Source organism: Anolis sagrei, chromosome 8 (assembly GCF_037176765.1).
Source record: "Anolis sagrei isolate rAnoSag1 chromosome 8, rAnoSag1.mat, whole genome shotgun sequence".
Taxonomy (NCBI): domain Eukaryota; kingdom Metazoa; phylum Chordata; class Lepidosauria; order Squamata; family Dactyloidae; genus Anolis; species Anolis sagrei.
Window position 1 is genome coordinate 22,028,788 of NC_090028.1, and position 26,021 is coordinate 22,054,808.

The 26,021-nt window shown below is 42.5% G+C and overlaps 1 protein-coding gene across 1 annotated transcript in view; it reads left to right on the top strand.

The window, feature by feature from the left end:
- Positions 1 to 26,021, top strand: part of CDH13 (cadherin 13) — a 996,654-nt gene that overhangs the window by 429,481 nt on the left and 541,152 nt on the right. Inside the window, exon 4 of the mRNA XM_060787892.2 lies at positions 8,406 to 8,522. Within this exon, the coding sequence (XP_060643875.2) occupies positions 8,406 to 8,522 (117 nt within the window). The remainder of the gene's footprint in view (positions 1 to 8,405; positions 8,523 to 26,021) is intronic.

The window sequence follows — 26,021 nt, forward strand, 5'->3', positions numbered from 1 at the left end:
AGCAAGAGGAATACACAATAAACTTAAATGTCAAAGAGGCATTTGCCTGTCATCTTCAAGAGTATTTGATTCTGAGGCAGTAACAAAAGGAATAATTTTTAGTGCGAAAAATGCAAGGTTTTCATTCCTTGAAATGCCAGATTATACTTGGTATATTGCAGAAGCACATAACTTTGAACATTATGATTGCAGTGCAATTTTGGATCTTACTTAGAACAATGGTTCCAATTTATAAGATGAAGCAGAATCCTAATGATTTAAAGCAGGGGTCCTCAAACTTTTTAAACCAGGGGCCAGTTCACTGTCCCTCAGACCGATGGAGGGCCGGACTATAGTTTTTTTTAAAAAAAATCAATAAAAAAATTCCAATGTACACTGCACATATCTAATTTTGCTGTGTGGAAGGCCCCTTAGAGGGGGTTCTTTCTAGCCCTCTTTAGGCAGTAATTCCAGGAGCAGAGAATGGGAAATCTATTTCTAGTCTGAACAAAATCTGGCTACCAGTATTTAAAAAATTATAACTGTAAATAAAGAACAACACTCAAACACAGGGGAACTCCAGACAAGAAACAATCAGGGCCAGCTAATCACCTCTCAACAAAGGATTCTCCCTAACAACTGTCAGGCTATGAAATGGCCATCAAGGTGGCCAATTGAAACATTCATACCTACCTCCAACAGACAAGAGTTCTTTCTCCCACCCAATTTTCCTGGTTAAAGGTTTTCCTCTGACATGAAGTCCAGTCGTGCCTGACTCTGGGGTGTGGTGCTCATCTGCATTTCTAAGTCGAAGAGTTGGCGTTGTCTGTAGACACCTTCAAGGTCATGTGGCCGGCATGACTGCATGGAGCGCCGGGGCAGCCTCCCTTGGCTGGCTCACGCTGCCCATCGGGCCTGAAGGATAGCGTGAGCCTGCTAAGGGAGGAGCAGCCCCGTGCGGCCTACTTGTGAGTAAAGCACCTCGCGAGGGGCTTTACTCACAAGTAGGCCATGCGGAGCAGCTGCCCTTGGCTGGCTCACGCTGTCCATCGGGGCTGACGGATAGCGTGAGCCAGCCAACGGAGGGGCACTGTGTGGGGGGGGGGGGCGCTCCTCCTCCGTGGGCCGGATCAGGGCCCTTGGCGGGCTGGAAGTGGCCCACGGGCCGTAGTTTGGGGACCCCTGATTTAAAGCTTTAATCCAGTAATTCTATATGATACTGCCATTGCAGTTCTGGTAGAGATGCTTTTGCAGTCTGGGTAAACCTTGAACTGTTCTGTGTCCTGGCTTTTGGTGGGGGCCCCAATCCATTTTGGGAGCCTCCCAAAATCAGGAGGTGCTAAAAGATCTGTTTTCAATCAGCCTGTTATGGGGGGTTCCCTTTCCCTTCCCAGGTTCCCCTTCCCATCGTTTAAGTCATTTAAGCTGTATACTCTAGAGGAGAGGCACAGAGCTGCAGGCAGGCACATATTTTAAGGAGGCTTCTTACCTGGTGCTTGGCTGCAGGCAGGCGCATGCACTTTCTGGCCCTGCATGCTGCACACCCACTCTCCAAGACAAGGAGGCAAGTTCTCCTTCTTACTCTAGAAGAGGTGCTTGGCTGTGGGCCTGCATGGCACACATGCACTCTCCAAGGCAAGGAGACTGCTCACAAAAAGCAGGCAAGGCGCCGGAATCGGCTCCTGCTTTCTTTCATATTGAGCTGATTTTCGTACGGGGAGGGACCTTCCTGTTACATACTCCCAAAGGTAATGAAAGAATGCATGTAACAAAGGAAAACGGATCTGCACACAACTCTAGTAAGGAGTGACATTAGGACAGCAAAGTGCCCTTTCCTGAGCAGAGGTAAGATGGCATTTCCTTAAAAGAAAAGCATTAATTTAAATCATTGATTTACAATTTGTTTAAATTGCTCTTCTTGCACTCAGATATAAAGTACTCCTGGAATGCTGTTGACTCTTTGAGATCTCTGCAAAGGCAACGGTTTCTTCTTTTTTGTAATGGTTTGACAAACAGCTTGGAAGTATTCACTGTCAACCTACAGACTGTGATGACAATCAAATGGTGTTCATGGTAATAATGTGTACCTGGCACACTTGATATATATCCATCTGTATCACAGTGAACTCTTTTTAGCCAAGAAATACTTTGCAGAGAGAATCATTTTATCAGCAGTTCAGTTGCTGCTACTGCCCATCTGAAGCTGACATAGGATCCTATAATTTGCGAAACCGCCTTGTGAAACTTGGGCTCTTGACTGGTGAAAGGAGGAAAATAATTGCTTTCAACTGTTTTGATAAAGCCAGCCTCCTCTCAGCCCCCAAATCATTGAGGGGGTTGGATTGGCTACATCTAGGTGTATCTTCCAGCTCGATGATTCTGTGATTTATCACCACGTTCCCCTTGAAACCTCAAAACACTTACTTGGTCCAAATACCCAGCTCAGCTCGGAACTTGAGAAAATTGTTTCTTTGGACTACAGGTCCCAAAACCCCACGGTCAGCATGACCATTGGCTAATATCTTTCCCAGCGGCATCCCAAATCCGAAGGAAATGCCATGTCCAATTTGAAAAATCACTGAGATTCTGTTTTCAGACAACTCAAAAACTAATTTTCAATAATTTTGGGCAGGCAACATCTTTCTGCTTTGATTCCGCATGCCATCAAACCTAATTTTATGTGCATCTCTGCACCAGAAGCTAAACAACTGGGAACACAACAGGTTTATTGGTTGGCCGTAATGGGTTGCCAATTTGCACGCCAATGGCAATTGTGACAAATGGATACCAGTCCAGCCTTCTGACTCATTCCCATGACAACTTCTAATGAAGTTTTTTGTTGTGAAGACTAATGATGCCTGTTATTGGCGAGCGGCAAAGCCATTCATTCAAATTTTTCATGAAGGGGCTAGCATCCCAAAGAGACCTTTCCAGCGAAAAGAGATAAACAGAACCATGGCTTCTATAGCAAGGGCAGAACATTTCGCTTATCCATAATCCCAGGTTAGAGAGATACTAAATTGGTTCAGTTGTGTCCATAGCGGCAATTTTCACATCTCTGTTAAGGTGAGCCTTGATGTTGTTCTGCAATATATTATCTTAACTGGGAAATCAAACACCTTGACATAGAAAAGCATTGGCACTGAGATGGGTTTCGGGACATTAGGGAGATAGCTATTGAATATGCACATTCAGAGAAAGCATTCCTATGTGTTTATGGGAGAATGCAGAGTGAAATTTTGAACATACAAAGGTGGATATGAGATTGATCAGGGATTGCCACACTACTATTCCTCACCTTTGCTTCTTATGGCAATCTGGGGAAGATGCCAGCTTCTGGAATGACTGGTAATGAGAAGAAGACAGGCATTTGGGCAGATGGACAGCCATGGAGAGAACAAGAAACCTGGTAGATGGAGATAAAGTCATCCAGCTATAAAAACCAGGATTGTAACCATGGCGGAGGAAGCCGTACAGGTCAAGTATTCCTTCTGAAAAATCCTTGGGGCCAGACATACTTTGAATTCTTTTTCTTGATTTTGTAATGTTTACGTATAAATACACAATGAGATACCTATGGCCCCTTCCACACAGCTGAATAAAATCCCACATTATCTTCTTTGAACTGGAGTATATGGAAGTATGGACTCAGATAACCCAGTTCAAAGCAGATATTGTGGGATTTTCTGACTCAATATTCTGGGATATAGGGCTGTGTGAAAGGGCCCTTAGAGACGGAACCCAAGTCTAAATCCATTTCGGTTTCATATACAGCTTATACACATGGCTGGAAGACAATGGTTTCAGCAAAAATTAAATACATCGGGACAACAAAATCTGTGTGTTTTTCCAAGTTGCAAAGAGGTCGTGCTTGCTGATGTAGAAATGTATATCTTGCAGGAGGGAACACCTGAAGGCACAGCGGTATTCTGTATCTAAAAGGGGAAAAAACAATTAATTAACATGATCACAATCTATAGATAAGGCACATGAAATCAACAAAGTGTAAGTGATTAACTTTGGCACTTATCTCCCATCTGAGATAATGATGGCTGAGATGCAATCTTGGACACAAGCTGAGCGAATGCTCCTGTGTAATGAAACCCTCCCGTACTTTCAGGGATTATTCACAAGGGCAGGAAATGAAGCAAAAAAACAATAATCGCCTATTTAGAGTAAGGGCAGGAAGCTTTCCTCCGGTTGGATGTTATGACATCATAACTGCAAGATTACTACATGATGGAGTCTAAATTCATCCCTCTTGTGGTTGTGATAGATCTGAGTGTTCTATGGAGTGTTCTAATTCTATGGATCTAGATGCTGAAATTCACTATGTAGCTTCTATGTCATTGGGTGTGGTGCAATTGGACTTTGAAGGTGCTCTCCAATGTGTAGAACTTATTTTGAGAAACTGGTTCAGGACATTGGACAGTTATTTTACAAACTAAAAATTGGACTGGATTCTCCAACCATTGGATTCTCCAAATGACTTGAAGGCACATAACTTTTGTCATTATGTGCCTTCAAGTCATTTACAATTAATGGTGAGCTATGGTGAAGCCGTTGTGGGGATATCTTGGCAAGACTTTTCAGAGAAGGCTTGCCATCGGGAATGGGACTTACCCTAAGTCTTCCCAGTAGGTTCCCACAACTGAGCAGAGAATCAGCCCCTCTTCTCCCTAAATCCTAGACCAACACTCAAACAACTACATCTAGTTGGCTATCATCATCCATTTCTAGGTCCTCCCAGTAGGTTCCCACAACTGAGCAAAGACTCAGTCCCTCTTCTTCCTAAATCCTAGATCAATACTCAAACAACTACATCTAATTGGCTATCATCATCCATCTCAAGGTCCTCCCAGTAGGTTCCCACAACTGAGCAGAGACTCGCCCCTCTTCTCCGTAAATCCTAGACCAACACTCAAACAACTACATATAGTTGACTATCATCATACATCTCAAGGTCCTCCCAGTAGGTTCCCACAACTAAGCAGAGACTTGGTCCTTCTTCTCCCTAAATCCTACACCAACACTCAAACAACTACATCTAGTTGGTTCTCATCCATCCACTGGACAACATTACTGAAGTCACAGCATAGGATGAATAAACCAGGGAAGGTCTAACATTACTACTCCAAAGATGCAGTAAGTGTGAGGCATGTCTAGATTAAAAATACCTCATTTGAATTTTGTTGCTTGAATTTGCAGCTTAAATGTTGAGACCACAGAGAGTTCTCTTTTGCCATCGCTTACATTGGTGTTATGGTGTTATTTAGATAATTAGTTGCATATGCATGCAAGCTGTCCTGGATCCACTCCCAGAAATTCACAAGAGTGGATGTTGTTGCTGCGTCTGTTGCTTCTCCACAAGCCAATAATGTTTTGATTTAACTTAGGGGGAAAAAACAATGATATTGTTCCAAGAATGCTGAAGACCAACACTCAGACTCTTCTAACCTATGCCACAGAAACATGGCAGCTGGGCCTTTCTGTCCATGTCTGTTGTTGTAAATGGATTTGAAAGCTGACTTCTCCTGTATTGTGTACTTTGGCTTTAGGACAGAATTCAGTTTTTTTCCTGTTCTTACTTGACACTTCAGATCGCCTTTTGTGTAAGTGTGTTGCATTCTCTCTTGAATTTTTATCAAGTCCAGATCCTTGGAGGGAAGAAATAGAAAGACAAAGGGAAACGAAATCCAAAAATGTGATTGTCATGTTGACCAGAAGGTCACAAGGCCAGGGAAATGATAGGAGGGTAGGATTCACCATTGGGCCAATAATTCAAATGTAAAGATGACAAAAGGTATCACTTTTGCCGTCTCAGCTTCTAGAGCTCCCCATCTCGGACAGAAGGAGATAGGCCAATCTTGACAAAATCTTCCAAAAAGGGCTGAAGTCCAATTTCTTCCAGCCTGCACTGTTCAAAATAAATGTATTCAGGGATTTCCATCACAGAGAGAACTATATCATACCCACTTCCCATTAAAGTCAAGGAAATTGCAGTGAAAGAGGTTGCAACCAAAATTCAGCATCACTAATACGACTGAATTCGTACACATAATCTTTTATAAAAGATTGGTCTAAAGAAGTCTTGAGTTGTCAGGATGTAGTTCATCAGCTCTCACAGCTTTTGTTGCCTCCAGGTCCACAAGTTCATTTCTTTCTTTTTTTTATTAAGCACTTTAGCCATGGCATTGGCCCAGCCACCATTTTCAGTGTCTTTGGAATCTGCTGCCTTTTGAATTTCAGTGTCCAGAATTGCAGGCTCATCTTCATCATCACCTTCCAGATCTTCCCCTCCAGATGAAAAGCTATCCTCTGGAAGATCTGAGCCTGAGTCGAAATCGAGGGCTCCGTCGGCTGTCAACGTGGCTTCCATGGCGACCCTCTTTCTTTCTTTCTTTCTTTCTTTCTTTCTTTCTTTCTTTCCTTCCTTCCTTCCTTCCTTCCTTCTCTCAGGTCCCACATGGGCCGCTGACCCTTTCTGGAGGATCTCGCAAGAATCCTCCTCCACCATCACCACCCGGAGTTCTCGCCCCTTTCTTTTTAAAGCAATTTTATGGTTCTTCTCTTCCAAGAAAAGGAGATCGCATCAACTCAGGTGTAGTTCACTGAGATCGTGTTAAGGTTTGACGGCCAAATTTCCTACTCTCCGATTTTTTAAAAAAGGTATACAGCTATAATAAGAAATGGCTTTTTCATCAATACTCATAGAATCATAGAATCAAAGAGTTGGAAGAGACCTCATGGGCCATCCAGTCCAACCCCCTGCCAAGAAGAGGGAATATTGCATTCAAATCACCCCTGACAGATGGCCATCCAGCCTCTGTTTAAAAGCTTCCAAGGAAGGAGCCTCCACCACACTCTGGGGCAGAGAGTTCCACTGCTGAACGGCTCTCACAGTCAGGAAGTTCTTCCTCATGTTCAGATGGAATCTCCTTTCTTGTAGTTTGAAGCCATTGTTCCGCGTCCTAGTCTCCAGGGAAGCAGAAAACAAGCTTGCTCCCTCCTCCCTCACATATTTATACATGGCTATCATATCCCCTCTCAGCCTTCTCTTCTTCAGGCTAAACATGCCCAGTTCCTTAAGCCGCTCCTCATAGGGCTTGTTCTCCAGACCCTTGATCATTTTAGTCACCCTCCTCTGGACACATTCCAGCTTGTCAATATCTCTCTTGAATTGTGGTGCCCAGAATTGGACATAATATTCCAGGTGTGGTCTAACCAAAGTGGAATAGAGGGGTAGCATGACTTCCCTAGATCTAGACACTAGGCTCCTATTGATGCAGGCCAAAATCCCATTGGCTTTTTTTGCCGCCACATCACATTGTTGGCTCATGTTGCACTTGTTGTCCACGAGGACTCCAAGATCTTTTTCACACGTACTGCTCTTGAGCCAGGCATTGTCCCCCATTCTATATCTTTGCATTTCGTTTTTCCTGCCAAAGTGGAGTATCTTGCATTTGTCCCTGTTGAACTTCTTTTTGTTAGTTTTGGCCCATCTCTCTAATCTGTCAAGATCATTTTGAATTCTGCTCCTGTCCTCTGGAGTATTGGCTATCCTTCTTTGGATTATAGGTGGAAAAAAATTGAAAGAAAGAAAAAATTGAAAGAAAGGGAAAATAACAAGAAAGCCACTGAAATACTGCAGTTGATTTGAAGCACTGACAGAAAATAAGATGGGTCGATGTCATCGTCATCATCATCATCATTGTTCAGATAAATTTTTGAACTGATTCATTTACAAGGAAAGTGCTGCATAGAAGATTCCCTTCTAATTTTTTTAATCATTTTACAGTTTGTAAATAATAATACAGTTGATTTTGGGAATGTTTGTGCATTTCTAATTCTTGTTAATGTACATCTAAGGCACCTTGAGTCTCATTCTCAAGGAAAAGACAGGATGTGATTGAAATCTATAAGAACAAGAACACTCGCAAGAGCATTTGATATGTTTTTCCCTACTTCAATTTCCTTTTGTCTCACCTTGAGGATAGAAATCAGTACATTTTGGGGCATTCTTATCGAAAAGAACCTCAGACAAAATTGCCTCCTTTCAGTAGCTCTGGAGAAATGCAGGCGGATCCGCAACCTTTTGCTTCCAGAGATACCTGCTATAATACGATTGTGGGAATGCAGGCTGAGGCATGGTTATCAATCACTATTGGCATCGCTGTAAGTCAAATGATCCTGAAGATTTCACTTGGAGGACCTTAATGATGATCTTCATTAATCACTCGCTCACACCCACCTCTTGAACTAACAATACTTCTCCAGTTAATGAAGGTTGAGAGAAAGTCTATTAGTGGGCCTCCGGCTCATGGACACTTTTATTCAGAAGCAAAAATGTGCTCAGGAAGGATAATAAATTGCAATGTCCCAGGAAGCCTCAAACTAATTAATCTCGTTATTCTTTCTTTCTCTAGGAAATCTTTAAGGCAGAAGCCAGCCTCGGAATTATAAGGCAAAGAAGGTCCATTGTGGCAACTCCAATCTTAATTCCTGAAAATCAAAGATCTCCATTTCCAAGAACTGTAGGCAGGGTAAGTGGCGAAACTTGCATGTGTGTGCCTTCAAGTCAACTGTTTGCTTATTGTGACCTCATAAATTTCATAGGGTTGATTGATGTGATTTTGCCAGTTCTGGCCTGCAGCACAATTAATTAATGATCCATTGGCTGCATCTCCCATCCAAGTTCTAATCAAGGTTGATTATGCTTAGTTTCCTCGATCAGGTGGAATCTGGTACCTCGAAGATGTTTAGATCCTAAGTGGAGAATTGTAGTAGCCCTAAATGGAAAGGATTGTTATAGCTTGCTTTGTGTGGCCATTTGCATTGTTTGTTCAATATGTCTCCACAAACACAGTAGAGTGGATGCATTTCCTAGATGTTTGAAATACGAATAGCACAGCAATTCCTCGTGAATGGATTTGGTTCCTGCTTGTCCTGTGTTTCATTTCCACCGGAATCAAAACACCTGGAGGGTTGAAGTTGGCCCATACCAGCCCTAGAAATTCAGAATGGCTGATTTGTTTATTTGTCGTGTCAGGGCAACCACCAATTATATTACATTTCTAACAGAACAAAGCAAACAAACAGACAAAATACAAAATTTGTGAGTTTGGTAGTTGATTAAATGTCCTTTGACCAGTATCTGGCCACTTGGAGTGCCTCTGGTGTTGCTGCAAGGAGGTCCTCCATTGTGCATGTGGCAGGGCTCAGGTTGCATTGCAGCAGGTGGTCAGTGGTTTGTTCTCTGCACACACATGTCGAGGATTCCACTTTGTGGCCCCATTTCTTAAGGTTGGCTCTGCATCTCATGGTGCCAGAGTGCAGTCTGTTCAGTGCCTTCCAAGTCGCCCAGTCCTCTGTGTGCCCAGGGGGGAGTCTCTCGTTTGGTATCAGCCATTGGTTGAGGTTCTGGGTTTGAGCCTTCCACTTTTGGACTCTCGCTTGCTGAGGTGTTCCAGCGAGTGTCTCTGTAGATCTTAGAATGGCTGATAATTCTCCAGTATGGTGGGATTATTTTGTGATCCATGAAGGTTCTGATATGCAGATGGTAGCTTTCACCAGCCCAAGGATCCTGCCTACATCTGCAAGGTGTTCCACTGGAAATGGATCCAATAACACAGGGCAAGCAGGAGCCATATCCATTGATGAGGAGTTGTTGTGCTATAACTACATAGTGTGAAATGGCCCCTAATCTTACTTCAAGCAGAGTCACTTTTTGTATAAGCTACCTGGCATGATATAAGAGTCTAGAGTTGCTGAATTTATCAACTCCTGAGGAAGGGGATTGCTTTCCCCGAAACAGGGTACAAAAATACCCAGGCACCCCTGTTGAATGCCATTGGGACTTTCCTTTGAAGACTTATTTTGAGAAGCAGTGCTCCATTTTTCACGGGACTTGAGTTGGATCTTTTCCATGAAGATTGTTTTGAGAGTGGCGCTTCATCCTCATTATTGTCTTCAGTCTACATATAGCCTCATGACTCAATGCTTACTTTGTTTATATGACGTTTCTCATTGAATGTATCCCTGAAGCCTATATACAGTGGAATCCTTATCCAGACCTAGAACTGTTACGTTTGAGAACAGTTGCTCCTTTTGATTTCTGTGTACCACTGAATTGAGCTATGTGCTGGGGATTTTGGTAAATGGAATATTATATGCTTTTTTGATAATACACTTTGACATTACGCATAGATTGTTTTGTGTTTGTGCTATATGTGAAAGACCCATGGTTTAAGCACTGTACATTTGGGACCCTTGATGGAAAAACTCAGTGTGTGCTGGATATGTGACTTGCCCCCTTTCCCCTCTACCCCTCACTCACCATGTATATGCAAATACAGTTATTCCAAAATCTGGAAAAACCCACAATTTTACAAAAATCCTGGTCCCAAGCATGTTGGGTGAGAAACACGCAACCTGTATAGAAAACAAAGGAATATTATTAGATGCATTGCTGTGCTGTATACATTATGTAAGATCAGGAACATCCTTTTGTGTGCTTGGTTTTGCTCCCACTCCCCATTATTCTACACCTTGGTTCCAATCTCCAAGGGAAGCCAAAGAACAAAATTTTGCTGGCAAGCCGAGCAGCTTGGGTGTAATAAAAATGTAATATTGAGTGTTATTGAACTTGCTCCCTATAAGGAGGAACACAGCTGAGCTGATCAATAAAATGCTGTAATGAGTTACAGTCATCAGATCAGAGCGAGAAAAATGAATTAGCTCTAACTCTGTATGGTCATTTTCAGAAATGCTAACGTGCCTTGGAAAGCTTCTTGCTGGCAATCTGTGCTTCTGTTGTTCTGATGTGTTGTTACAAAGCACATCTGTGTCAACAAGGAATAAAGACCAAGGCTCTTTTGGCATTTTCTTCTGTACAGATACACCAGAACACTGTTGTTTGAGTCCTCAGGCAACGGAGGATTTGTATGAACTTTTAGCAACCAAAAGTTGGTTCCTCTGGGGAGTCGCTCACATTAAAGAGTATCTACTGTTGTTGACATCAGACTGGCAACAAAGATCCGCCTAGTCCAAGCCATGGTATTTCCTGTAGTAACCTACGGATGTGAGAGCTGGACCTTAGGGAAGGCTGAGCGAAGGAAGATCGATGCTTTTGAGCTGTGGTGCTGGAGGAAAGTGCTGAGAGTGCCTTGGACTGCGAGAAGATCCAACCATTCCATCCTCCAGGAAATAAAGCCCGGCTGCTCATTGGAGGGAAGGATACTAGAGACAAAGTTGAAGTACTTTGGCCACATCATGAGGAGACAGCAAAGCCTAGAGAAGACAATTATGCTGGGGAAAGTGGAAGGCAAAAGGAAGAGGGGCCGACCTAGGGCAAGATGGATGGATGGCATCCTTGAAGTGACTGGACTGACCTTGAAGGAGCTGGGGGTGGTGACGGCCGACAGGGAGCTCTGGCGTGGGCTGGTCCATGAGGTCACGAAGAGTCGGAGACGACTGAACAAATGAACAACAACAAACTGTTGTTGACAGGCTTTGGAGAAATATGGAAGCAGCTGGTAAAATATCCTTTTTTATTGCAACTCCAAGAACATGTTTAGCCCAAAAAAGGCTGACTAAAGGAGTCTGAGATTTGGTTGAAAAATAAGGTTGACATCCTGTTAATACATTACTCCTGAAATGTACAGGTGGTATTTTCATCCCTCCTCCCAGTTGTAAGACATGGCGCTACAGGGGCCAGAAAAATAGTACAGGTCAATAACTGGCTTAGAAAATGGTGTCAGGAGGAATTCTTTGGCTTCCTCGACCATGGCCTGCTTTTCCAGGAGGATGGCCTATTGGCAAGGGATATGGGGTGCATCTCACACAAGTAGGAAAACACCTTTTTGGTCACAGACTCGCAAACCCAATGAATGGGAGATCTCCCAAGTCATCCTCTCCTCAAAAGCTCAGGTCTTGGAGACTCAAGGACACAAAGGCTTTTCTAAAATGTGGCTTTTCTTTTTCCCTACTGTCCTCCACATGATCAAGCATTATTTATTATTATTTATTTACAATATTTCTATCCTACCTTTCTCAAGCCCAAAGGTGACTCAAGGCGCCTTACAAATTGGCAGCAATTTGATGCCATAACAATCCACAATATACAATTAAAACATTTAAAACAGCTTTATAAAATCAATATAAAATCAATACTATACGAAAACCATTAAAAACATATAATAACCAATGCCTTCTTGTTAATCTCATTTTCCAGTTGAATCATCTAAGTCATTCCATGGTTCAACTTACATAATTCCATATTTGTCTATTGCACTTCATTTCCAAAGGCTTTTTCAAAGAGCCAGGCTTTTACTTTTTTCGGAAGGCCAGGAGGGGTCCGATCTAATATCCCTAGGGAGGGAGTTCCACAGCTGAGGGACCACCACTGAGAAGACCCTGTCTCTTGTCCCCACCAGTTGCGCTTGCGAAGAAGGCGGGATTGAGAGCAGGGCCTCCCCAGATGATCTTAAACTCTTCGATCGTTCATAGGGAGAGATATATTCAGACAGGTAAGTTAGACAGGAACCATTTATAGGCTAAAGCCAGCACTTTGAATTGTGCCCGGTAGTAAATTGGCATTATAATCTTTTCTAGTGTATCTCATGATATGGCCAAAATCTGATAGTGTCCATTTAGTCATCTCAGCTTCTGGGGAGAGTTCAGACTTTATTTGTGCTAGGATCTATTTATAAATCCAATTTATGCCAGCCATAGTTCTTAAAGATCAGAATTATGTGCCAACCATGCAGTAACCTATTTATATGCCTCAATATAAATAGCCTTCTCAGTGATTGCCCCCTGGTTATGTAACCTCTTTCCTGACGAGATTAGATCAGCCCCCTCACTCCTGTCCTTCAGAAGGATGATGAATGCCTGGCTGTGGGACCAAGCCTTTGGAGCAGTGCAATGAGGCAATGATAGAATGGTGTCCTGAGATGGTTTTTAAGCAACTGATTTTAAAGTGGATATAAGTGATTTTAATGTTTGTATATTTTTATGGTTTTATGTCCTGCCATGGAATGCTTGCCCTATCTATGTTGTGCTCCACCCTGAGTCCCCTGAGTCGGGGTGAGAAGGGTGGAATATACATGTTTTAAATACATGAAGAAATATAATCTTTTTCTAACAAGCCACTCTGGGTGTGAGTCCATCCCATGGAAAATAATAAAACCAAAACAACAAAAAGAACCGGAGGGGTCTTCACTCTGAATAATTTTATCATAATGACCTATGTAGAAGATGTATTATGAACCCCTGAAAGTGAATAGCAAAGATGTACAACGAGACAGCAGCAAGAGAGTCCCAATGTACACAGAGCTCTACCAACGGGAATGGGGTCTGCTTGAGCATTTAACCCATTATGAACTTTTCTAAACCAAACATGTGCAAACTTCAGCCCTCCAGGTGTTTTGGACTACAATTCCTACTGGCTGTTAGGAATTGTGAGAGTTCCAGTCCAAAACACCAGGAGGGCCAAAGTTTGCCGATTCCCGTTCTAAACGTACCCAGTAGGGGTGTGCACAATATCAATTTGGTGTTCCAGATTCAGTATTCTATGCAGTTATACCAGGAGCCACATGACCTTAGAGGTGTCTATAGACAATGATGACTCTTCGGCTTAGAAATGGAGATGAGCACCAGAGTCTCAGAGTTGGACATGACTGGACTTAATGTCAATGTGCCATCGTGCCTGGGGGCTATAACTCTTAGTGAAAGAGACATAGACGTGACGTCTTTCCCCCAGGGGATTGCTTCTTGCCTTCCTTTAGAGAACTGGAACTCCCAAGGACCAAAACATTGTAGATAACTCAAAATAGGTTTTATTGTTCACAAAGAGTTATCCCTTTAAGGCAATAAGCTGGAAGTTTCAAAGGGGTAAAGGAAATATAAATTACAGTCTCTGGTTGTCTTGGGTCTAAGGAGATTTGCAGCTAAGAAGTTTTTCCAGGTCCCTCTTTCTTAATGGCTGTGGAAGTCAGAACAAACACAACCCCCAGTCCAATGGCCTATGTTGAAGGCACAGTCTTCCTTTTGATGACAAAGGACCGGTTTGAAGGCGCTTGGGTCTCCTCAACATTGTCCAGGGTGATCTGGACATGAAGCATGAGTCCCAAGGGTAAAAACCTTAGAATTACTGATGAGAGGTAACTTAATTAAGGGCTTTAAAGCCAAGTCTTTTTTCATGTCTATCTGATAGAAAGTTTGATGGTAGAATGGAAAAGGAAAAGCTCTGCCTTCCTCCAGGAAGAGGTGGAGCCAAGCAATTGAGCTGAGGACGCAATAATACTAGTGCAAACAACATTGATTGACAGCTATAAATAACCAATCAATCCAACTATACATTTACAGAGAAAACAGATAAGTTGGGGCATGTTACACAGTTTAAACCTTTGCACTTTAAAGTTCTACACACAGGTGGCGCCACTCGTGCCATCACAGTCAAGGGGAAACTTTTACCTTTACTATGGTAAAAACTTTTTAAAATGTTTCAAAAATCAATGGATTGGTTAAACATTTTGAAACTTTGCAAGCTTGCAGTCCTAAATGTGGCCTACAATTGAGCCTAAAAATGACTGAGAAGCAAATCTCAAAATTTTCCCCATTGACAACAATGAACTGAATCTTACCGGTATTAAAACAGAACTATCCTCCCAATTTCAGCAATTTCCCAGTAAACAGAATGAAGGGGAAACAGAAAACAGGACCAAAAATGGCATAGGTTTTGCTGAATAGCACAGCCCTAGTATCTAGGGATCATGTCAAAATCCATAATTTTGGCTCCCAAATCTGCCCCTGATGGTCAACTTATGCACAAGGTTATATTGTAAGTGCCCTAGTGAATTCGGCCAGCAGTCAGATTGATCTATTCCTAGTTTTGGAAAGGTTGCCTTCCATAGGGACTTCCAACATTAACTGTGTGTATGGATATGGGTGTCTCAAGCGAGCGCCTTCGCCAAAGACTCACAAGCAATGCCTGGGAAGCTGATATGCTTGAGTGCTCTGCTAGATGAGGCTCTAGCGTGCGACACATTGCATGACTGAATCTTACATGAGTACAACTTGATCCGCACTCTCAATTTGCTCACTAATAAACATACAACATTTCCTAACTTAGCCAGGACTAATTCATGACAGCCTTGATGTTCAGAGACAGTTGCAAAAAACCAAAAATAAAATCTAGGGACCTCGTTGACTGACTGTTACTGTGTTTAGATCCATCGGCATGCTTTTGAATGTTGAAGTGAAGAGAACACAACAAATATATTGTGGTGTACATTTTATCAAGATTTTGAAAGTTCATTTATAGATGACTGGAGACTGGTCACACTTCCTTTTTAGATGTTAGTCAAAAAGAAACTTCCCAAATATATGAACTTCATAATCAGGGGGCTTTATGGGAATATGATCCATTGACCTCACCAGCTCCACCCATTCCTCAAGAAGATGTAGACAAGGCCATTTTGGCATGGTTAGTAGGCCTGGGTAACAACGCAAAATTTTGTTTCTAAAATCGATTTGTAATTGGGGTGTTTTTTTGTTTCGATATTTAAAATAATTACAAAATTTTCCAAAAAAAAAGTTTCGGTATTTACGAAATTTCGTAAATATTTACAACACATTTTGTAAAGATGGCGCCCTTTTTTTTTTCAATATTTTTAAAATATTTTTTAAATTTAATTATTAATTTTGTAGAATAGGGAGGAGAAATTATTATTGAGGGAAGGCAGGCACTCACTCTGGCGGGCCCTCTCGCTCGCCGCTCGCCCTCTCGCTCGCCCTATCGCTCGCCGCTCACCCTCGCCCTCTCGCTCGCCGCTCGCCCTATCGCTCGCCGCTCACCCTCGCCCTCTCGCTCGCCGCTCGCCCTCTCACTCGCCCTCTCGCTCGCCGCTCGCCCTCTCGCTCGCCCTCTCGCTCGGCGCTCGCCCTCGCCCTCTCGCTCGCCCTCTCGCTTGCTCAGCCGGCGCCGAGAGAGGAGAGCTCCCAGCAAGCCAGGCGGCCATCTTACGTATTTCCGAAATGGATGGAAATACAAAATCTTTTGGCGCCTGCCGTTTCGATATTTAAAAACACTTCCAGGGTTAAAAATAAGTTTTGTAATTGTTTCGTAATTCAAAAATTAACGAATTTTTTAACGAATTACGAATTAACGAAACGAATTGACCAGCCCTAATGGTTAGTTTCATTCACGGTTTTCGTACCCAAGCATGCTTACTCTCTAATGCAAGTCTTAATATGACAGATATATTAGTACTGAAAGCTTGTGTCTGCAGCCCTGTCTCTTGCCCAGGGAAGAGAAATCCTTCAATAATAATCCCCACCCTGTTTCCACAGTATTTCTTCTCCAAAATCAGATTTAAAATCAATGCAAGAATCAACAAGGGTTTGGAGTGCCAGTTTCTAAAACCAGCCTCCTCTTTGTGAAGTGCCAAGCCTCTATAGAGGGAATTAATGAGATATTCAAATTAGAACTGAGCAAATATTTCTCAGAGGAGCATATTCTCTCTCTCTCTGCATCCTCCATTGTCAAAGCAAGCAATTTCTTTAGCATGATCTTGGAATATTCTCTTTCCTTTTTTGGTACTGAAATGTGTAGCTATATCTAGGGGATTGTGGAGTGTACAAAACAGAACCCTTTGCCCTTCTTTGCTTTTTGCTCAAACTTCCTTTGAATATGGGTTCTTGTGGGTTTTTTCGGGCTATAGAGCCATGTTCTAGAGGCATTTCTCCTGACATTTCGCCTGCATCTATGGCAAGCATCCTCAGAGGTTGTGAGGTCTGTTGGAAGTAGGAAAAATGGGTTTATATATCTGTGGAATGGCTGGGGTGGGGCAAGGAGCTCTTTCCTGCTGCAGTTAAGTGTGAATGTTTAGCTGATCACCTTCATTAGCATTTGAAGGCCTGCCTGAGCCTGGGAAAATCTGTTGCTGGGAGGTGTTAATCTGTGCCTGGTTTTTTCCTCTCTGTTGTTTAGCTGTTATAATTTTAGAGTTTTTTAATACTGGTAGCCAGATTTTGTTCATTTTCATGGTCTCTTCCTTTCTGTTGAAATTGTCCACATGCTTGTGGATTTCAATGGCTTCTCTGTGTAGTCTGACATGGTGGTTGTTGGTGTGGTCCAGCATTTCTGTGTTCTCAAATAATATGCTGTGTCCAGGCTGGTTCATCAGGTGCTCTGCTATGGCTGACTTCTCTGGTTGAAGTAGTCTGCAGTGCCTTTCATGTTCCTTGATGCGTGTCTGGGCGCTGCGTTTGGTGGTCCCTATGTAGACTTGTCCACAGCTGCATGGTATACGGTAGACTCCTGCAGAGGTGAGAGGATCCCTCTTGTCCTTTGCTGAACGTAGCATTTGTTGGATTTTCTTGGTGGGTTTGTAGATTGTTTGTATGTTGTGTTTCCTCATCAGCTTCCCTATGCGATCAGTGGTTCCCTTGATGTATGGCAGGAACACTTTTCCTCTGCGTGGATCTTCATCTTTACTCTCGTGGCCATTGAATATGTTAGGATTATTTAGACACCTAACTAAACAACAATTGCTGGTATTGACCCTGCTATTGCAAAACTGAACTGTTGGTTGCTTCAAGGAACTTCTGCCTAGGAATCCCTAAGGATGGCTGAAAGTCTAAGTCCTTCAGGTCACATTATTTTGAGTAAAAGAGACTCCAACCCAAGGTACTGGCTTCCCTATGTTGAAGAAAGCCAGTCTCTTACATAATACAGTTCCCCACTTCATTTCATAGATTCATGCCATCATACAGTTGGAAGCTACCTTATGGGTCACCAGGTCAAAGTCTCCTGCCATGTAGGAGTAGATGTCATATGACAACTCCACACTCAAATATCTTATGTGCTGAGCTTTGCTACATGGTACGAATGGCAGGAAACTGGAAAACTTCCAATGTCTAAAGCCTAAATGCAGATTCACCAAGAACACATGCATTGCAACAATGGAATTGGCCATCAAGCTTACAATCTCATTAAGGCAAGACACAAAAAAGTAAGTAGAGTGGCAGAATGGGAATGGATTAGGCCCAGCATATTCTGCCTCTTCAACTCTCCTTCCAGTTCTAATTTTATAAATTCTATTATTTCTCAAAGTACAAGTCTAAACTAAGACAAACAACAGCACATACAAAGAAACCTTTAATTAAAGGTAAAGGTAGTCCCCTGACATTAAGTCCAGTCATGTCTGACTCTGCGGTGTGGTGCTCATCTCCATTTCTAAGCCGAAGAGCCAGCGTTGTCCGTAGACACCTCCAAGGTCATGTGGCCGGCATGACTGCATGGAGCGCCGTTACCTTCCCGCCGGAGCGGTACCTATTGATCTACTCACATTTGCATGTTTTCGAACTGCTAGGTTGGCAGAAGCTAGGGCTGACAGTGGAAGCTCACGCCGCTCCCCGGAATCAAACTTGCGACCTTTCGATCAACAAGCTCAGCAGCTCAGTGCTTTAACCCACTGCGCCACCGGGGGCTCCAAAACCTTTAATTACATTAGATTAAATACATCAAAAGGGAAAGCGTTTTCACAAACGAATAAGATCCATTTTTCAGTAAACTGGTTATTCTGTTGATAATTAAGTTCTGGATTGTAACAGTAAAGCCACTTCCATGTCCTTCTTAAGCAAGGTGTTGCTGTATATTTGTTCTGGCCAAACAGCAAGATGGATGGATAGATCGATAGATGATAGATAGATAGAACACACAAGATGGTTTTAGAGCATGGAAGGCAGGAAAGAGAAAAATGGATGACCCAAACAATTACCGTCCGGTCAGCCTCACGTTGATACCAGGCAAGATTCTAGAAAAGATTATAAGGAAATGGTCTGCAAACACTTAGAAACAAATGTGGTCATTGCTAATAGTCAACACAGATATATCAAAAAAAAAAAGTCATGCCAGACTAATCAGATCTCTTTTTTTGATAGAGTTACAAGCTGGGTATATATGAGGAATGCTGTGGATGTAGCGTAACTGGATTTCAGTAATGCCTTCAACAAGGTCCCCCATGATCTTCTGGCAAACAAACTAGTCAAATGTGGGCTAGGCAAAACTACAGTTAAGTAGATCTATAATTCAAAGATACAGAGTGGGGGACACGTGGCTCAAGAGCAGTAGATGCGAAAAAGATCGTGGCTTCCTTGTGGACAACAAGTTAAACATGAGCTCACAATGTGATGCGTCAGCAAAAAAAAGCCAATGGGATTTTGGTCTGTATCAATAGGAGTATAGTGTCTAGATCCAGGGAAGTCATGCTACTCCTCTATTCTGCCTTAGTTAGACCACACCTAGGATATTGTGTCAAAATCTGGGCACGACAATTGAAGAGAGATATTGACAAGCTGGAATATGTCCAGAGGAGGGCGACTAAAATGATCAAGTGTCTGGAGAACAAGCCCTATTAGGAGCGGCTTAAGGAGCTGGGCATGTTTAGCCTGAAGAAGAGAAGGCTGAGAGGAGACATGGTAGCCATGTATAAATATGTGAGAGGAAGTCACAGGGAGGAGGGAGTAAGCTTGTTTTCTGCTGCCCTGGAGACTAGGATGCAGAACAATGGCTTCAAACTACAAGAAAGGAGATTCCACCTGAACATTAGGAAGAACTTCCTGTGTGAGAGCCGTTCAGCAGTGGAACTCTCTGCCCCGGAGTGTGGTGGAGGCTCCTTCTTTGGAAGCTTTTAAACAGAGGCTGGGGGTGCTTTGAATTTGATTTCCCTGCTTCTTGGCAGGGGGTTGGACTGGATGGCCCATGAGGTCTCTTCCAACTCTATGATTCTATGATTTCAATATGCATTTCTGCTGCTTATTGGACCCTAAATTTGTGTGATTTCTAATCAGAATACCTTGCTGGCATGTCCAAGGTCTCCACGTGGGTCCCGGGGAACACCCTGGCAAACGTCTTATGTAAAATGGAACATTTTTGACAAGAGCATTTCATCAAGGGCGAAGTGGTTTAAAACACACACATTTCCTTCAAAAAATCACCCGGTTGTTTATTCAGCCAATCAATTTTTCTGACAGGAAGGAAATGTGAAAGCACCCATTACCACTAAATAAACTGGGCTGCTTAATGATGTGAAGGACATCACATACTTATCCCTCTTTGGAAAGGGAAATGTCAACACAATCAGTCATTGTTTAGCATTGCCGGTTGTTGTGAAATTGCTTTCCCACAGCAATGGAACATCAAGGAATCAACAACAAGGAATTTGGAATGCACAAACAACTGGTCTGGATCCCAAGGACCACACACAGCTATTTCCAATCACCCAACCAACAAGATGGGAGGTATTCTTGCTTTTTCTTGAAATCTAGCATGACCCCATGCCACACCATAAATAACTTTGGAAACAGAGGAGAGCTTCAGATGGAGAAGAAGAAGAAAAATAATAATTTGCAAGCCCTGTTTTGGGAGTCAGCTGTTTGCAGAGGGAAACACAAGGGTGTGTCTGTTTTTCAACACTCCCAACTTAGCCCTTGGATTTGTGCCTACCTTTTGAGAAAAGGTCTTATTGAATGGCACAACTGGAGAAGAGCCAAGTGATATTTCGCTGCTCAAAACTGGGAGACATTACAAGGATATTTTGTTGAAAGGGGAAATGAAGATTAAATCGTTTGAACAACTCAAGAACATGTTTGGAAATATAACCTGGTTACATTACCTCCAAATTAAAGAGCATTTCAAACAAGATCAAAAAATTGGATTTGACTGGGAAGAAAACACATGGGACAAAGTTTTAAAAATTGAGAAGAAGGTAGTCACAATTCTTTATAATAAATTGATCCAATGGCAAACGGAAAAGGAGCAAGTTAAAAATTGTATGATTAAATGGGCCGAAAATTTAAGAAGGCCCATTCAATTTAGAGAATGGGAACAAATGTGGAATAAAAAGTTGAAATATACTTATGCTATGGACTTGAAGGAAAACTGGTATAAAATGTTTTATAGATGGTATTTGACTCCGAATAAACTAAGCCATATGTACCCAAATGTCTCAGATAAGTGTTGGAAATGTGGAGAACAAACGGGCACATTCTTCCACATGTGGTGGACGTGTAAAGAAACAATTAAGTTCTGGGCATCTATACATGAAGAAATACAAAAGATATTGAAGAGAAGTTTTAAAAAGAAACCTGAATATTATTTACTAGGATTTACGGACTCTGATCTTAAAGTGGAGGAAAATGAAGATAAACTACTCACGTACTTTACTACTGCGGCAAGAATTACTTATGCCAAATTTTGGAAAAATGAACAGATACCTACTGCTGAAGAATGGTTGGAGAAAGTTAAAGAAATTAGAGACATGGACGAACTGACATTTTTAATGAGAAGAAATACCGGGAAACCGCTAAAGAGAACAGATTGGACTTCTTTTTATGACTATGAAAAGAAATTTAGAAAAATATTAGAGGATAAGAATATACAAGAGTAAAAGAAGTTGACGGAAAAGATCCTGATGTTGGAGTGGAAGTCATTTTAGAATAGTTTAGGTTAGTTTAGTCTTCTTTTTTGTTTTGTTTTTGTGTGTTTTTTTTTCTTTTCTTTTCCTACTTTTCTATCTCCTTTTCATTGTTCCCCCTCTTTCGTTGTTTTGTTTTATAAAATACTTAATAAAAATCATTAAAAAAAACTGGGAGACATTAGAGAAACATCAGAGTGTGAAGCAGGGGACATCTACCCATATCCGAAAAGATTATGCTTATCTAGCACAGTGTATTGAGGATTAGCATCATTATCGGGTTGCTGGGAGTTTTCCGGGCTGTATGGCCATGTTCCGGAAGCATTCTCTCCTGAAGGTCTGCCCACATCTATGGCAGGCATCCTCAGAAGTTGCGAGGTCTGTTGGAAACTGGGCAAGTGAGATTAATATATCTGTTGAAGGTCCAGGGTGGGAGAAAGAACTCTTGTCCATTGGAGGCAAGTGTAAATGTTTCAGTTGATGACCTTGATTAGCATTGAATAGCCTTGCAGCTTCAAAGCCTGGCTACAAGACTATTCAGTGCTAATCAAGGTGGCCAATTGAAACATTCACATCTAGCTCCAACAGACAAGATTTCTTTCTCCCATCCTGGATATAATTCCACAGATACATTAACCTCACTTGCCCAGTTTCCCACAGACCTCACAAGCTCTGAGGATGCCTGCCACAGATGTGGGTGAAACGTCAGGAAAGAATGCTTCTGGATCATGGCCAGACAGCCCGGAAAACTCACAGCAACCCAGAGATTCCAGCCATGAAAGCCTTCCACAACAGTGTGGGGAAAGCAGGATGGTGGTGGAAACAACTGGAGCTGCTTCCCAAATGGAAAGTGCATCAGCTGTTTGTACTGGGGAGAGAGATGAGCAGGAAGCTCCAGAGCATACCACAGCTTTATTAAACATGGGGCAAATTTGCATTAAGTGGCTTTCTTCCACATTGACGCGACTGAACCCTGTGGACCATGTGGATACACAGAGTCCATCGCTACCCCTGTGCTGGTACAGTTGTACTAGAAGCTCCCACTTTATTTGCCTTGTATTGTTTGTTTGCAGCCCAAGGCTTGGGATTCTGCAGAAGGGTGGCTTTCTGTTAAAGTTTGCAGTTATAGGGCAGGCCCCCTGTCCATCATAGTTAAGTTTGGTTCTGCCCCCTGTTCAGGACAATTGAGAAGGGAAGGGAGCCATTTTCAGTCAGTTTCAGCAAGGAAAGTCAATGTACAGGATGTATACAGACTTCTCCCTTAAGACTTCCTGGGGGAGAACAGTCTTAAGAGCAAAAGGATTCCCAAAGATTCCCAGGGAAACAGCCCTAAAGCCCTGAGGAATTTCGGAGGGAAAAACAGCTTTGAATATCTTAAGAACTCCAGCTGAAGTGACTACAGGCCTACTGGTAGGTCCACTTGGTGCTTTGAGACGCAGTTCAACCCGGTAGTGGTGCCCATATCAGTTAGATTTAGGTTCACAGTCAGCCTGGGAGAAGTTTGGAAAGGGATTTTCCTTTAGAGTAAAAGTAACAGTTAGAAGCCACCAGTTGCACAAAGGCCTGGAAGCATTTGTTTAACCTTTTGAAGACAAAAGAAGTTTCTGTTGATTGTTCACCAATAAAAGACTTTGTTATATTTCACAAGCCCTCTAAAGACTGTTTATAGTGAAAATCCTTACGAATTTATCATCAGGCCCCCTGGCTTCCCGCTGGGCTAAAGTTATACATCCTGTATTAAAAGCAATTCATTTCAAGCCCAGCGCGTGACAGAGCAACTTCCAGACTGACTCATTTGATCCACATAGATGGGCTCTAGAATGCAAATATATTTAAATAAGTAAGAATAACTAAGCTGAGAGAGGCTATAGAAATTTACTTTTGCTTGAACATAATGGGAAGAGAAAGATTTTGCCCTCTTTGCTGAGTTTATTTGACTGCAAACTATGTTTTTGGCCCTTTGAACTCAATGTGCAGCAATTTAATTATGGCAAGATATCAATTCTATCTATCTATCTATCTATCTATCTATCTATCTATCTATCTATCTAATTATCTGGCCTACAGAGCCACTTTTAAGCATAAATTTTAAACTCTTGTCCTTTGTTTTAATCTCTGCCCTGTGTATTTAGTATGCATTTTAGAGAATTACATTTTAATATGTATCTTTTATAGAACCACATTTTAATATGTGTGTTTATTGAATTTTTGCAATGTTTGTGCTTTGCAATGTTTGAGTGTGGTGTGACCTGCCTTGAGAGGAGGGTTGTTGTTGTTGTTGTTGATGATGATGATGTTGTTGTTGTTACTATATCCCCTATGAGATGCTCAAAACAAGCATTGTATGACTCTTCATTCTGCTTTTACCTGGGACCAGAGCTTGCATTCCTGTTCCAACCCTACTCGTGAACCTAAATCCTACCTCTTCTGGACTCATTCCAGACACAGTTCCTAAATTGGAGCTCTGTCTTCACAACACCATCACCTTCTAGTCACAGCAGCATAGTGACAGGATACATACATAAAGAGATTGACATGAGACCATTACACCAGGTGAGCCCAGAAATCCGCCTGTTTCCATTTGTCAAAGGATAAGTATCCGTCATTCTTCATTGCAGCGCTGACAAATAAACCATCACAGTAATTAGAAGAGAATGTGGTGTCCTGCTGCTCCATACTTCATTCCACTCAATGTGGACAAATAAAAGTGAAGATTAACATATGGATGGAGACCAACAAAAAGTGCAGCCCTCATAGAGGACATCCCTCTTCTTGTATCAGCAAGAGAGAAGAGAGAGGAAATACATCTGTAATGTCCATCAACACTGGCAACCCAGGCCATCTGGACATGGAGCTGAAGCAGTGCCAGAGGCGTATTAAAGCATTTTAATCTCATGGTTTTCCTGCAAGAACCCTGGCTCAAATGCGTGCATATAAGAGCCTGCTAAATGGTCAGATTCATCAACATAGGCTCACGCTTGGTATCTGATCGCAATTTAATTATGAGATTCTGTACAAGGGCTGCTCCTTTACAAGGCAACAAACCAGCTCCCTGATGGACAGATTCAGCCGCCAGTGGCATTACCATGAGACAAAGGCAGGCAACAGCTCTGCATCCATCGTGTCATTGCTGTTATGCCACAGCTGCTGCCTTCCATAGAATCATAGAGTTGGGAGACCTCATGGGCCATCCAGTCCAACCCCCTGCCAAGAAGCAGGAAAAATGCATCCAAAGCACCCCCAAAGCACCTGTAGATGGCCATCCAGACTCTGTTTAAAAGCTTCCAAAGAAGGAGCCTCCACCACACTCCAGGGCAGAGAGTTCCACTCTGAAACAGCTCTCACAGTCAGGAAGTTCTTCCTAATGTTCAGATGGAATCTCCTTTGTTGTAGTTTGAAGTCATTGTTCCGCATCCTAGTCTCTAGGGCAGCAGAAAACAAGCTTGCTCCCTCCTCCCTATGACTTCCTCTCACATATTTATACATGGCTATCATGTCTCCTCTCAGCCTTCTCTTCTTCAGGCTAAACATGCCCAGCTCTTTAAGTTGCTCCTCATAGGGCTTGTTCTCCAGACCTTTGATCATTGTAGTTTGAAGCCATTGTTCTGCGTCCTAGTCTCTAAGGCAGCAGAAAACAAGCTTACTCTCTCCTCCCTTTGGCTTCCTCTCACATATTTATACATGGCTATCATATCTCCTCTCTGCCTTCTCTTCTTCAGGCTAAACATTCCCAGCTCCTTAAGCCGCTCCTCATAGGGCTTGTTCTCCAGACCCTTGATCATTTCAGTTGCCCTCCTCTGGACATATTCCAGCTTGTCAATATCTCTCTTCAATTATGGTGCCCAGATTTGGACACAATATTCTAGATGTGGTCTAACCAAGGCAGAATAGAGGGGTAGCATGACTTCCCTGAATCTAGACACTATACTCCTATTGATGTAGGCCAAAATCCCATTGGCTTTTTTTTGGTGACGCATCACATTGTGAGCTCATGTTTAATTTGTCCACAAGAACCCCAAGATCTTTTTCGCATCTACTATTATATTTATTTATCGTGTCATCAGCAACCATTGTATTACAATTCTAACAGGGCAAAACAAACACAGAGATTAAAAAGAAAAAGGAAAAAAAAAGAAAGAAAAAAAACCACACAGATTTTGTAAATTTGGTATTTGGTTAAATGTCCTTTGCCCAGTATCTGGCCACTTGGAGTGCCTCTGGGGTTGCCGCAAGAAGGTCCTCCATGGTGCATGTGGCAGGGCTCAGGGTGCATTGCAGCAGGTGATCAGTGGTTTGTTCTTCTCCGCACTCGCATGCCGAGGATTCCACCCTGTAGCCCCATTTCTTAAGATTGGCTCTGCATCTCGTGGTGCCAGAGCGCAATCTGTTCAGCGCCTTCCAAGTCGCCCAGTCTTCTGAGTGCCCAGGGGGGAGTCTCTCATCTGGTATCACCCATGAATTGAGGTGCTGGGTTTGGGCCTGCCACTTTTGGACTCTCGCTTGCTGGGGTGTTCCAGCGAGTGTCTCTGTAGATCTAAGAAAACTATGTCTTGATTTAAG